The sequence below is a fragment of the Raphanus sativus genome, unplaced genomic scaffold (genome assembly GCF_000801105.2).
Source record: "Raphanus sativus cultivar WK10039 unplaced genomic scaffold, ASM80110v3 Scaffold0536, whole genome shotgun sequence".
NCBI classification, from domain to species: domain Eukaryota; kingdom Viridiplantae; phylum Streptophyta; class Magnoliopsida; order Brassicales; family Brassicaceae; genus Raphanus; species Raphanus sativus.
The window spans coordinates 21,997-36,500 of NW_026615854.1; the positions used below are offsets into that span (position 1 = coordinate 21,997).

General features: G+C 34.1%; 1 protein-coding gene across 1 annotated transcript; it reads right to left on the reverse strand.

Annotated features, from left to right (window-relative positions):
- Window positions 1-1,803: 1,803 nt before the first annotated feature.
- LOC108858470 (protein STRICTOSIDINE SYNTHASE-LIKE 11-like) lies at window positions 1,804-11,867 on the reverse strand (the record flags this gene model as incomplete). Its single annotated transcript, XM_056997182.1, has 3 exons — window positions 1,804-2,281; window positions 5,463-5,610; window positions 11,746-11,867. Coding segments are annotated over 3 exons (748 nt in total), but the record flags the coding sequence as incomplete, so codon positions are not given.
- Between the last annotated feature and the right edge of the window lie 2,637 nt (window positions 11,868-14,504).

The window sequence follows — 14,504 nt, forward strand, 5'->3', positions numbered from 1 at the left end:
CTTCTAGGACCTCCCGCAGCCAATCTGGAGCTCCCTTAGCAACATACGACTGGTATCTCATATCCACGGTTACACTTTTTGCCACCTTTCCAGCACTTCGATTTATCTAGCTGACACACTCTTCAAACTCCACTCTTCAAAGATTATTCGTTATAAATATAAGAAAAATTTTAAATATAAAATATAATTTTAAAATGTAAAATTGAAATAATTGAGAAAACTATTAATAATTATTATTAAATTAAAAAGATGACTAAATATATAATAAGTATATGCTACTTTCTTTTATTTATTTTATTTTAGTTGGAAAATAAGTCATTATATTCAACAGTTTTCTTATTTTAAAATATTAAGGAGTTTTAGTTGTAAATATATATATGTGTGTATTTGTTGTGGAAGAAATTATATAATACACAGAGAAATTCTCTTAAATGTTCTGTTTTTATTAATTTTGAGATTTGGTTTGAGCTCTTTTGAAATCGGGATTACGACCCATGACATGGAAACATTTTGGGCTTAGAGTCTTGTACTTTTATCAGGAAAACTCAGATCATATAAAAACCATAGATTTAGATGAGATTTATTTGGTAGCCCTGTATTTTAGTAAGTTACTAGACATTAACAAAGTAAATATATCATAATAATTAATTATTATTTCATTTTAGCTTTAAATTATTTTGAAATCTATATGCGTAATTTATTATATAATAATAATACTATTATGTTTCAATTAAAAATATGAGTTTAGATATATAATGTCTAAGTGATTTGGTATTTATTCGGATATTATAATTTGTTATATATATTAAGTCTCATTCTTATTTTGGATTTGTAAATATATTTTAATAATTTTATATATAAGTTAAATATATTTTATTTTCAGAATCAATGTAAAAATTAACTAAAGAGCATGATCAATTAAAGGTACATAAGTAAATGTAATAATCGTTTGAAAACTCATGCATAAATAAAATTTACAACATAACTAATTGTAAAAATTGGTTGATATTTCTTTTAACATTACTGGATATATAGTAAATTTTACAGTACTTGATTTATAGTAAATTTATCGTTTAAATCGATACGTTAAATTAAACCATAAATCTAATCTTTTAGTGGATCTCGTGGTCCATTACAATATATTTAAAAATACTAAAGATGTCAAAGAAATGGTTGAATCATTCGAAGAATCTCCCGATAACATAACAATAATCACCTTGGTAGTCAATAAGAGCCCTTGGAAGCTTGCAAAGAAGAAACATCGCTGAATTGCTCATTCTCCTTCAAATAAACCAAAACATATCGTTTCCAGATCATAGTAGGTTGTTTATGTAGAAACGAGACACAAATCATCGTGTACTTCTTGGAATTGAACGGGAAGGTCCCACCTTACTAAGTCAAGGCATTAATGTGCAATGTTAATGAGGAGAAACTCGTAGCTTTTCAATTTTGACTTGTTTTACATGGTCAAGATTGAGGAGAACTTTGAGAGTTTTGTTTTGCTTGATAAGTATGATGGAGTTAGCATGGGTTGAGAGGAGATTAGAGTTTAGACCTTCTATTTCTTTCTAGGATTGTTTTTTTGCCAGTTGTTTCAAAAATGATACACTTGATATAAAAAAGTTTTAATTGAATACAATTTTACATTCATTCAAAAAAAAAAAAGCGCAATGTTATAGATAAATGGCTGAATCATCCAGAGAAGCTCATAATAAACCTGTAGTTTTTGATGGAAGGGAATAATCAAGAACTTCATATTATTTTTATTACCATCTGATCAATCAAATGTTACATAAAATTAGTTTAAAGGTCAATAATTCCGGCAAAAGGACCAGACAGAGTTCCAACATAAAGCCTTCCTTCGAATTCGTTCACTTCGCTGACCAAAGTATCTCCAAACTTATCCTTCACCGAAATTGTCTGAAGCACTTTACCATCAGAATTAACTTTAACCGCAGACGGGTTTGTTGGTCCAGTAGCTGTGTTCACGACCGAAGCAACCCAATAGTTTCCCGAAGAACCGATCCTCTTGATATTGTCAGGGTTCGAGACCGCATTAGTGAAGTCTTCAGAAGAACCAGCTTTAGGTCCTTTGATCCAATACCTCTTGATGTTACTCTTGGTGAACTGACTAACCAGCATGAAAGAACCATCGGAACTAACGGCACAACCGGCTGAGCCACTTAGACCTTCCAGCAATACACTCACGACCTTTTTTGATGGGTCGTATTTGAAGAGTTTTCCAGTAGCGTATTTTGATGCCACTGCTTTTAACACGTCGCTGCATGCATAACCCAGTAGTAAACATATTGATTAGATTTAGTAAAAAAAAATTGATTAGATATTGATAAATGAATTTGAACTTATTTTAAGTTAATACTAAAAGACGAGCATGATTCAAACAAAATGTATAACGTCGATCAATTTAACATACCCTTAAAAATAACTTAGGTTTAATTATGTTTTAAGAATTTTAAAAGATAAATATAATTTTTTTAAGCAACGCTAAAAAAATCGATTTGTTTAAAACTGCATAGAACAATTTTTATAACATTGGTTCTATCTATGTCATAACATATGTTTGATAAAACTATATGTTTTGACATTTTGTTCCTAGAGAGGCCACAAATACTAGTTTTTTTCAAAAAGAAAAAATCTGTTTAGAGTATCTGGTAAGTTTCCTATTAATTTAAACTAGGTAATGAACCCGTGCGATGTCGCACGGAAACTCGCTTTATAAAAAAAAATATGCCACATTTTATATAATTGTTTTCGAGAAAATACATGTGTTACAAAATCATCGTACATGCGGTTATATTTTTTGGAAACTTTATAGGTTAGTTGTAATAAAATTATAAATACATCACTACCAATTAGTAAAGGCACACACATTAAAATATCTATGCATTTTTAGGTTATTATCGTGAACTAATTTTATTAAAAAGCATATGCCACTTTGTAGAATTTACTTTTATATAAAGCATCTTATTTTGCTATCAAAGAAGTTCATCTTTTCATCGAAGTATACTAAAATAAGGAGAAAAATACATATCTTTTGATTTTTCATGAGCTTAAAAATATATAATGTAAGTAAAATGAGAAACAACCACAAACCATATCAATAAAACAATTCTAAATGAAAAAATACGTGATCCACAAACCATAGAAATGTATATCATAAATGTTACTTTGTTTTATCCCCACATTTTTATTGTGACCTAGTTTTCTACAAACTTTTAGAGTTTTCATTTTATTGTATATATTTATAAAGTTCATTTATAACATTTCTTCAATCATTATCAATCATACTATTATTTAATTTTAAGAATTATATGTAAATAATATGACCACTTTGGTGACTAACATGTTATAAACCATATAAACATTAAAGAATAATAGATAATTTTAGCCTAATAATGTATTAATATTTCATAACATATTTAAATTATGGTAGTATTTCATGACACAAAATTTCTATATTATTAAATACAGCGGAAGCATTTTAAAATAAATGAGTTCCAAAACAATGGAACACTCTTAATACTATAATTAATTATTACTTTATCATTGAATTATTTCATATAAATTATAATGATTTATCAGTAATTTTAAAAATTAATTGTTTGATCATTCTTTTGTTTGCCATCTTTCACTATTTCAAATTGTGACCTTTTTATAAAATCGATCTAGTAATCTTTCAACTATTGCCAAAAAACAAACATATATTCACACAAGCGCTCATGCATGTTACGTTCATTGGATGCACACATTCACATGAACCGGTGTGACCTTTCATCACACGGATAATGGTCACCAGCATTTAATTTTCTTCTTGATCACTAAACGTTTGACCGTGAATTCATAATCAATAATTTTATCACCCACATCCTTTTTTTATCTGCAACTTTAATTAAGTCTAATTTGAAATTACAAAGTCATTATGAAGTTCACTGGCAATACATGGCGGAATAAAATTATGAAAATAGAAGGAATCTTGATTCGGTATTTGATGTTTTCCAGTTTATCAGCCACCCAGTTACCCTTTCTTCCTACCCAAGCAAACTGAATTTCTTCAAATTTTCCTATCCACCAACGAACTTTTCGTACCCACCCACATCCATTTATCCTCTATACAGTATCTTGAAAACTTTAAAATACTATATTCTTTGAGACGTTTATATAATGGTGATTTTTCGTAGTTTTTTTGTTACCTTTCCCAACAACACAAATTTTAAAACCGTCACATAAGGTTTCAGAGTAAACCACATGGATGCAAATCAGGTAAATTGATATTACGGATTGACCTGTAGATTCAGAAATAAATTTGATCTTGAAAATGTGTTCATGAAAAGACATATCACAAATACACAGTTTGTGATTATGAGAAACAAACCTTTTCATCAGTAAAAAGAAATTAAGACTAATTAGTTCATTGTTTGTAACTAACTAATTGCACAAAACTTTCTTTCTTTACCATTTTATTTGATTAGTGAAAATTATGTTTGAGAAAAGCATGGACATAGACTATTTTATAGCTATTCAAAAAAATTAGTTTGAATAGTCACATCTTTTAAATTTAAATGTTGTTTTTTTATATGAATAGTTACAACTTTTCGATATACATAGTCATATTTTTCAATTTTGAAAAATACTTCTTAGGGTTACTTGTTAAAACACACATATAAATTAAAAATTTAAATAAATACATAACCTTTCAACATAATTAAATTCATATCCTTTGGAATTAATACTGGTTCAGTCTCATGTGATCTCTTTGGTTTTCGTTCTTCTACTTTCTTCGTGTCCGTTCTGTGTAACCGTTATGTATCTTTCAATAGAGTATTTGTCTCCGATGATCTTTTATTTAACCGGTGGAGTTTTTTTCTGGTTTCTTACGACTCCTGCGATGTAAAGATTGTAGTTGGATATTTGAAGAATTCTACCCTATATGAAGGACTAAACCTGTTGGTCAAGCAGTATTGCAATGGCTTTAATAACGATGAAATTCTTTATGGAACGAAATGCTTAGTGTCTCGCATGAATAGAGTATTAAGTTTCTGGTCCTCTAAGTTCGACAATCACAACTTATCTAAAGTTAGTGTATCAGAACTTCTGCGTAGTTGTAGTTGCCGGTTTTATGATGATATGATGGTGCAAAAAAAGTGTGAGCAATATTGTTTTGTTTTTTGTTTTGCTTTAAACATATGCTATTTATAGATTTTCAAAATTTGTTGGAAGAGTCACATCTTTTTAATTTAAAAGTTGTGTTTTTTGAAATAAAGAGTCACAACTTTTCAATATAAATGGTCGCATTCTTTCAATATAAACAGTTATTTGAAAACAAAAAGACACAACTTTTGATTGTTGAAAAAACATAACTTTTCAACTTAAATGAAATTCGCAGCTTTTGGAATTAATCAGGATTCCTATTATTAGTAGATATAAGGAAAATGAAAGTTTACCCAAGACTAAATTTTGAGCTGAAAGAAGTGAAGTATACGACCCCGGTAGTGGGATCAACGTCGAGACCATCGAGAAACAAGAAGGGCTTGCCGTCAACACTGTCGGCGATCTTCTTGGCGTAGCCACCACCACGAGGGATGACATGGATAGGGATGTTAATTTGCAGGTTAGGGCTTAACCCAACCCTATTTTAACCCTGTTTTTTTGTTAAGGGTTAGGGCTGGACCAGGGTTAACCCATTTATTTTTTTCTTGCAAATCAGTAACTTTTTTTTTTTAAATCAGTAACTTCTTATATCAATTTTTGTAACTGTAAATGTTTATCCAAAGCTTACATATTTTTTTATTTATAGCTGTAAATGTTTATTATCATGAAATTAAAAACTCAAAGTGTACATATTTTTATTCATAATTGTATAATGTATCATAAAATTAAAACCCCAAAGTTGCACTCTTCCAAGATTCAAGTCTCCAGTGAACCAACGAAGTCCACTCTGCAACAACAAAATAAGAGAGCTTAAGACAACAAAACAAAGAACAGAAAGTATCAAAATAGATGCTTAAAACAAGACAGCACTAATCAACAAAACTAGCAAGCAATGAGTAACTCTAGAAGTTCTAGTCTAGAACAGACAACTAAAGCATGAATCAGACACTCACACAGTGACACAAACGATGTGATGTAATGAAAATATGAATCATGAAAGAAGCTTTGCAATACATAAGCACAAACGAGAACACAAGCTAGGCACACGCAAAACACAAGCTAGGCACATTTAACCATTTTAAAATGTGAAAAAATCATATTATTCATATGTAAAGCCTAACTACTGTAAACCTTTAGCAAAAGATGTGATGACTTACAAATACTGTAAATGTTCAAGCTTCCTATGCTCAGGTGCAAGATGTCCAAAAAGGTTTAAATTAACCAAATCCCTGGCCAAAGGAGATAAAGTACTAAAGACAATATGAACTAAGATACACTTGCAAAAAAAGTGTTAAGAACTCACGTTTCATATGGACTACGTGCTAATCCATATGAACTACATTTCTATAATTTCATAAGACTCATAACTTAATAAACTTACTGTTGGGAAAACTCACCACACAAACTCGCTGAAGCACTCTCTGATGCACTTGTCGTAGTACGTTAGGAAGTATGAGTTTGTAGATCTATGGAGAACAGAAGAAGAACACGGAATTATAGAAGATAGACACAAGAAATTGATATCCCAGGGTTCACCTAAATGTGGTTACGTCCCTGGGGCCTGGCAATGAAGCAATTCACTATAATCTCAAGTACAAAGACATAGCACCTCTCTCTCTCTCACAACCAAAGCTTACAACCAAGCTAGGTCCTATTCTTGTCACCTTATTACGGCTTGCCAAGTTAGAGAGAAGAGTGCACACGAGCTCCTCTTATATAGTAGGAGTTTATTACATTAACCTAGTTGGATTAGGGCATTCGCCCCTTTCCATAAACCTATTAGGAAATATTCCAAAATACTTGCAACTTCCATAACTCCATGAGAAGTAATATTTCCAGGAACCTATCACCTTCAATAAAGTGATATTTCCTTTTCCTAATATGACATCCTTGTCTTGGTTTAAGTTATGCGATCTTGTTTGATTTCCATCACCAAATCTTGACTGACGAAGTCCCTGAAGTATTCGCTGACGTAGTCTCTGAGGTAGTCTCTGACGTAGTCTCGAATCCCAACAAACTCCACCTTGATGACATCAAACATGATCCACTACTTAGGTTAAGCAAACTCGTGCTTTGCCAGATGAAGTCGATGCTTTCGACCATCCCAAGAAATTTAACAGCTTCCTCAAACTCAGGAACCACCTTGGTTACAATATCAGCAGGATCCCTTGAAGTATTTAACTTCTACACACTTGCATCACCTTGAGCGATATCCTTGATGAAGTACACCTTTCTGCTGACGTGCTTAGCCTTCTCACGATCCACATTGTTCTTTACTGGAAACAATGAACGTTGAGAGTCACACAATATCACCATTGTGTCTTGCTTGAATCCAAGCTCTTACACTAAGCCACTTTTAACCACATTCCTTCTATGACACCTCCTACCAGCGCCATACACTCTGCTTTAGTCGTTGACAGAGTCACTACAGTTTGTAGTCTTGATCTCCAGCTAATTGTATCACCACCAGCCATGTAAACATAATCCGAGATCAACAATCTTTTGTCCAAAACAGGAGCAAAAGATCCGAATCACAAAATCCTTCAACTATAAACACTTCATTCTTCTCTGAAGCATAGTCTGATCTTGTGTTCCCGTGAGATATCTCAACTCCCACGCAGTCTAATGAACCATCCCAGGCTTACTAATAAACCTGCTAACCAACCCATATAACAGATCACTCCTTGTACATGGAATATCATCCATTCATATATGCTTCATCATCTACTACAGCAGACGCTCTGAAGTGTACACCAGCAGGTGTTGACATACTCCTCTTATGAAGTAGAGACACGTGATCTTCTCTTCCATCAAGCTGAAATCCTCTTGGTTGCTTCATGTAAATCCATTCTTCAAATACTCCATGAAGAAAGGCCGGTTTACACCAAGTTGCTCAAAGTCAAAGTTCTCTGTAGCAGAAAACCTCACAGATACATGTCTCACGATGGGTGAGAACACATCTTGATAATCAATTCCCTTTCTCTGAAAATATCCCATTGCAACTTAACCAAGCCTCGAATCCAGGCTTCTCAACACCAGTTGTACCAGACTCCAGTTTAACACATCCACTTGCAGCCTATCACCTTACGCTTACTAGGCCTTCTCACAAGCTTCCAGGTTTAGTTCTTATCCAGTGAAGTCATCTCTTCACCCCATGATTCATCCCATTGACCAATTTATTTTGCTGCTCATCGCTCCATGATTGTCTCGAGGTTCTTCAGCACATACCTCATCAGCTACATATAGCATAAAACCTGCTACATCATCTGAGTCGGAGTACCGTGCAGGTGGCACTATTTTTCTCCGAACTCTATCTCTTGCTAGCTGATATCCTTCAAGACTTTCACCCTGTTTGTCACCTACGTCACCAGCTGACTCAACTCTTTATTCAACAGCTCCACCTGAAGTATCAACTTCCGGTCCTGACGCAAATCCTGCTGTATTTTCCAGCACCGTCTGATTTCTTAGCTCCTCTGTGACATCTGCTTTCTTCTTGCAGACATCCAAATCCTTGTAGACTTTATCTTCTGTAAATACCACATTCCTGCTTATAACACACTTCTCCTCATCAAGAAGCCAAACTTTGTATCCTTTTACACCCACTGGATAACTTATGAAGATTCCCTTTTTAGCTCTGGCCTTGAGCTTTCCTTGATCTGCATGGACGTAAACCACTGATCCAAATCTTCTCAGGTGCAGATAACCGGGCTTCTTGCCCAACCAAAGTTCCTCCGGAATGTTCCCATCTATGGCAGAAGATGGACTCCTGTTTGTCACATATGCTGACGTAGATACTGCTTCAGCCCAGAATTTTTCCTCTAGACCCGACTCAACCAGAAAACATCTCACCTTTTCCATCAGAGTCCTGTTCATACGTTCAGCTACACCGTTCTGATGTGGTGTATATGCACAAGTCATATGTCTCTTGATTCCATGTTGTTTACAGAAGCTGTCAAACTCTGTGTTGCAGAATTCAAGTCCATTCTCTGTTCTAAGACAACACACCTTCTTCTTGACTTGATTCTCGACCAGCTTCTTCCATTCATAGAATTTACTAAAGGCTTCTCCTTTAGTAGCTAAGAAATATATCCAGACCTTCCTTGTATAATCATCGATAATAGACAGGAAATATTGCTTCCCTGACAGACTTGGTGTCACACTTGGAGATCCCCATAGATCAGCATGTACATACTTGAGAGCTTCACCTGTATCATGTTTCCCGATGCTGAAGCTTATTCTCTTCTGCTTCCCCATCACACAGCTCTCACAGAAATCCAAATCACCAATCCTCCTCTTATCGATCACCCCTTTCTGGGCAAGAATCTGTAGATTCTTCATGCTCATGTGCCCAAGACGTCTATGCCACAAGACTGTCTCATCCTTAGATGGTTTCTTCTTGACACTGCAGTTTACTTCACCTGACACAGTCTCACCATCTAACATGTACAATGACCCGGACAAGGTTCCCTGAAGTGCTAGCTTACCATGCTTGTAAAAAACTAGTCTTCCCATGTCCACCACTATGCTCAAAGCCCAATAAATCCAAGGTTCCCGTGGATATCAAGTTCCTTCTTAATTCCGGAATATACCTGACATTCGTGAGTGTCTTAACCGAACCTCCATAAGCTTTGATGTTGATTGTACCAATCCCTTGCACTCCAACCGCGCAATCATTACCAAGAAGAACTTGTCCTGAAGTCAGCTCTTGAAACATGTGAAACCAATCCCTCCTACACGTCATGTGGTAAGAACATCCAGAATCAATCACCCACTTATCATGATGCCACTTATCTCCTACCGAAAGTGCATCATCGTCTGAATCAGGATCTATCACAACCGCTGCCTCACCTTCTTCTTCATCTCTGCCATACTTCTTCTTGTATGCATAACACTCCCTTTTGGTGTGTCCCTGCTTCTTGCAGAACCAGCAAGTTATCCTAGACCCTGAGATTGATCTAGACTTGCCCTTGTTATTCCTCACAGGATCCTTCTTCTCAGTCCTTCCTCTAGCATAGTGACCTTCACCAATATCATGTGAAGCCGTAGAGGATTTCAGATCCTGATCTTTAGACCTTGCTGCACTTGTCACCTCTTCCAACGACAATGTATCCTTGCCGTACTTAAGCGTTTCCTTGAGAGAGTTGAACCGTGAAGGAAGCGAATTCAGGAGCAGAATCGCTTGTACCTCCTCTGACACAGTTACATTCACGCTTGACAGGTAAGAGACAATCTTCAAGAAGTCATCGATATTCTCATCCATACTCCGAGTATCAACCATCTTGAAGGTATAGAACTTGTGCTGCAAGTGATTCTGTTCGGTAGAGTCTTTGAGAGATATAACCTCTCCAGTGTTGACCATGTAGAAGCAGCTGTAGTACACAACTCGATCTTCCTTAACACATGATCCCCAACATTGAGAATGATCAGATTCATCGCCTTCTCTGATCTTTCAAGCCTTTCAGCTTCCTCTTTCTATAACCGCTCTTTGTAAACATCCTCGTCTTCATCCTTCTTTCTAGCTGAGACAGAATGTGACTCGGACTCTTCTAATACATCCTTTAGACCAAGGACTGACAGATGCGCAAGCATCCTCTTCTTCCACAACGAGAAGTCTCCCTTCCCATCGAACCGCTCCACCTCAATCCTTACTTTAGTAGACATTGAGAACACCACCTAAGGCTCTGATACCACTTTGTTGGGAAAACTCACCACACAAACTCGCTGAAGCACTCTCTGATGCACTTGTCGTAGTACGTTAGAAAGTATGAGTTTGTAGATCTATGGAGAACAGAAGAAGAACACGGAATTATAGAAGATAGACACAATAAATTGATATCCCAGGGTTCACCTAAATGTGGTTACGTCCCTGGGGCCTGGCAATGAAGCAATTCACTATAATCTCAAGTACAAAGACATAGCACCTCTCTCTCTCTCACAACCAAAGCTTACAACCAAGCTAGGTCCTATTCTTGTCACCTTATTACGGCTTGCCAAGTTAGAGAGAAGAGTGCACACGAGCTCCTCTTATATAGTAGGAGTTTATTACATTAACCTAGTTGGATTAGGGCATTCACCCCTTTCCATAAACCTATTAGGAAATATTCCAAAATACTTGCAACTTCCATAACTCCATGAGAAGTAATATTTCCAGGAACCTATCACCTTCAATAAAGTGATATTTCCTTGTCTTGGTTTAAGTTATGCGATCTTGTTTGATTTCCATCACCAAATCTTGACTGACGAAGTCCCTGAAGTATTCGCTGACGTAGTCTCTGACGTAGTCTCGAATCCCAACACTTACAAAGGCACAAACCTACGTGTCTTCTTTAAAACCCACATACCCACAAACCCACAAACGTTTACAAAGACACATTTCTACGCCTAACGTTTATCTAATGTCATAAGACTCAATGAATCATAACCCCACAAAGGCACAAACCCACAAACCTGAGAGAAGAACACAAACCCACAAACCCTGGAAATAGATTCAACAAACCCAGAACAAAACTAGAAGAAGGTACCTCACAGAACAAACAAGTTGTCGATTACATCTTCTTCTTCAACGTAGAAGATGGAGACCCAACGGAGCATCGGCCACGTAGAGCTCTCCTGTTTTGTTATTGAATGATATTCCGGCTGGCCGGCCGCATTTACTCATATAAGCTATTCCAAGTGCTCCATCGCACCATTGCGACTTCCTACAATAAACTATGTCAACTTTTATTTTGTTTTTGATAAAACTATGTCAATTTTATTTTATTTTTGATAAAACTATGTCAATTTTTAGAAAAATAAAAATAAAGCAAGACAGAATCAAAATTTGATGTTATAGCATGAAAATTAACATTACCAAAAAAAGAAGAAGAAACAATGTCTATGGAATGTTAATTTGACTTCTTTACGTTGAGGCGTAAACGCATACAATGAGAGAAGACTTAAAACGGGTGTATTCAACTAAGAGTTTGAAGTGATTTGTATTAAAATTACAAATCCATTGTTATTCAAACGTGGATTTTAAAAAACACTTTAAAATCCAGTGTTATTGAACTTGACATTTTATAAAACACTCTGAAATCCACTGTTATTGAACAAAACTTAAGTTAAAGATTTTAGAGTGCTTTAAATGTTTCTAGAGTGTTTGAGATGATTTTTTTAGTTATAAAAATAAAAATACAAATCCCACTGTTTTAGATGAGATTTCAAAGTGTTTTAATAAAAATCACACTAAATCCTCTAATTCTCCTACAATCATCTAAAAACTCATTAAAAATCAAATCACTTCAAATTTCAAATTCAATACATCCCCTAATTACCCACAGTCAGCAATCAACAGGTAACGTGATTGCTCACATGGTCAACCGTCAACGTCATTAACTACATTTATGAAATGAAAATTAGCATTCTCTACCCCTTTTGTTTCGTAAAAGATTTGTTGATCACAAAGTCTTGATCCATATCCGTACTAGTAATTTGAAACAAGAAAATACTAGTATATGACTGTGATTTGGTAAAATTAGGGGAAAAAACACAAAGGCAATGGAGTGATCCTGACCAAACGAGATCACTCCAGGCAATATCACAAAAAAAAATATTTAAGGTTGATCATTTAAGAGTTTGAAGCATTCTCAACATTAAAACTCAAACACTAAACAAAACAAAACAATATGAAATACTACTTAACGATGCAAATGTTTAGAAATATTTGACCATTAGATTTGAGTCACTTGACCAAATCTGAATCCATTGATTATGCAGAAGGTTTGAAGTAAAAGGGAACACAAATGACGTTGACAAAAAAAAAGGAACACAAATGATTTTCATTTGATGAATTTAAAAGTAGGTTGCTGCAGTTGCCGACCCCGGAGGAAAGTAGGTTACAGAATCATAACATGATACGACTATCAAGTCCATAGAGGTATTCGTATTTTCACAACGAAGTTTGTCAATGTCAACTATCTCGTTTGTTGGGATAAAAGATCCCACATCGAATATGTGAATGAGACATTAGTAATATATAAGAAAATTAGGTAACACCAGTAGTTGCCAATTGATTTTAAGTGGAAAGTCATAATTAACTCAAATTTTACATGGTATCAAAGCTGATAGTCCATAGAAGACTCAGTGAGGTATGATGGATTCTGCGAAATTAATACTTATACGCACCATTATTTCGAGGAAGGGTATCAGAGAGAAGATCCCACATGGAATATATGTAAGAGATATAAGTAATATATAAGGAACTTGAATCACACCAATAATTGCCAATTAGTTTTAGGTGGAAGCCCAAGAAACTTATCAAAAGATGATCCTAATCTTGGCCTTAAGTTTAACGCAACACTAGCCGCTCATATTCCCACCCTTTGTCATATTACGGCTCCTAACATCACCAAGTGTATTTGTAAGTTTCATTCTCTTCCTTGTTGGTTCTCTTTATCTAATTTTGGAGATCATACGTATACTAGCAGGTGATCAATAGTACAATGTACAGTCTTATTTCAGTTATTAATTCTTTGATATATTTTTCATTTTAGTTTAGTTGTTCTTTAAGTGGAATGTTCCTTGTTATATAAACTGGAAGTTTTTTTTTTCTTACATTTATTATTCTTTCCTTTAGTCTATATTATTAAAAGAGAAGTACCATTTTAAAACATCCCTTAGTTTTTAGTGTTATTTACAATGATATACCATTGAGAATTAAATTGAATTTCCTATTTTAATGTTTATGTTTTCAGTTAGATTAATGTGTTTCTTTTTTCTTCCTATTTTAATGCTTGTCTTTTTCAGTTAAATTAATGTGTTTTTTTCTTTTCTATTTTAATGTTTATCTTTTTCAGTTAGATTAATGTATTTTATTTTTTTCTTCAACAATTAATGCTATTTTAAAGTTGTTTTTTTGTCAATTTTAAAGTTGTCTAAACTATTTGAAAATAGAAAATAGTCAAAATTAAACATATAAGGTAGATAAACAATAATCAAAACACCAAAAATATTTAAAAAATATATTTATTCTCCATCTAAATAATGAAGTTCAACCTGTTTTTATTTTTTAATTTAGGAATTTTGACTTACATTACTCAAATTTATATATTTTGAGAATTTTAAAGTATATATAAATTATGAAAATTTTAAAATAATTCAAACGGGTTATCCGTATCCGAACAGAACGCGTAAAGACCTGAATAAAACCGAAACCAAAATTGATAAATATTCAAATGTTGCTGAAATGTTTAAACTCGGGAATCTCAAACCCAAATAGATTTTAACAAATATTAAAAATACATCATTTATTTTATAAATAAATAAAAACTAAAACAGAAAATTAATACCCGTGCGAA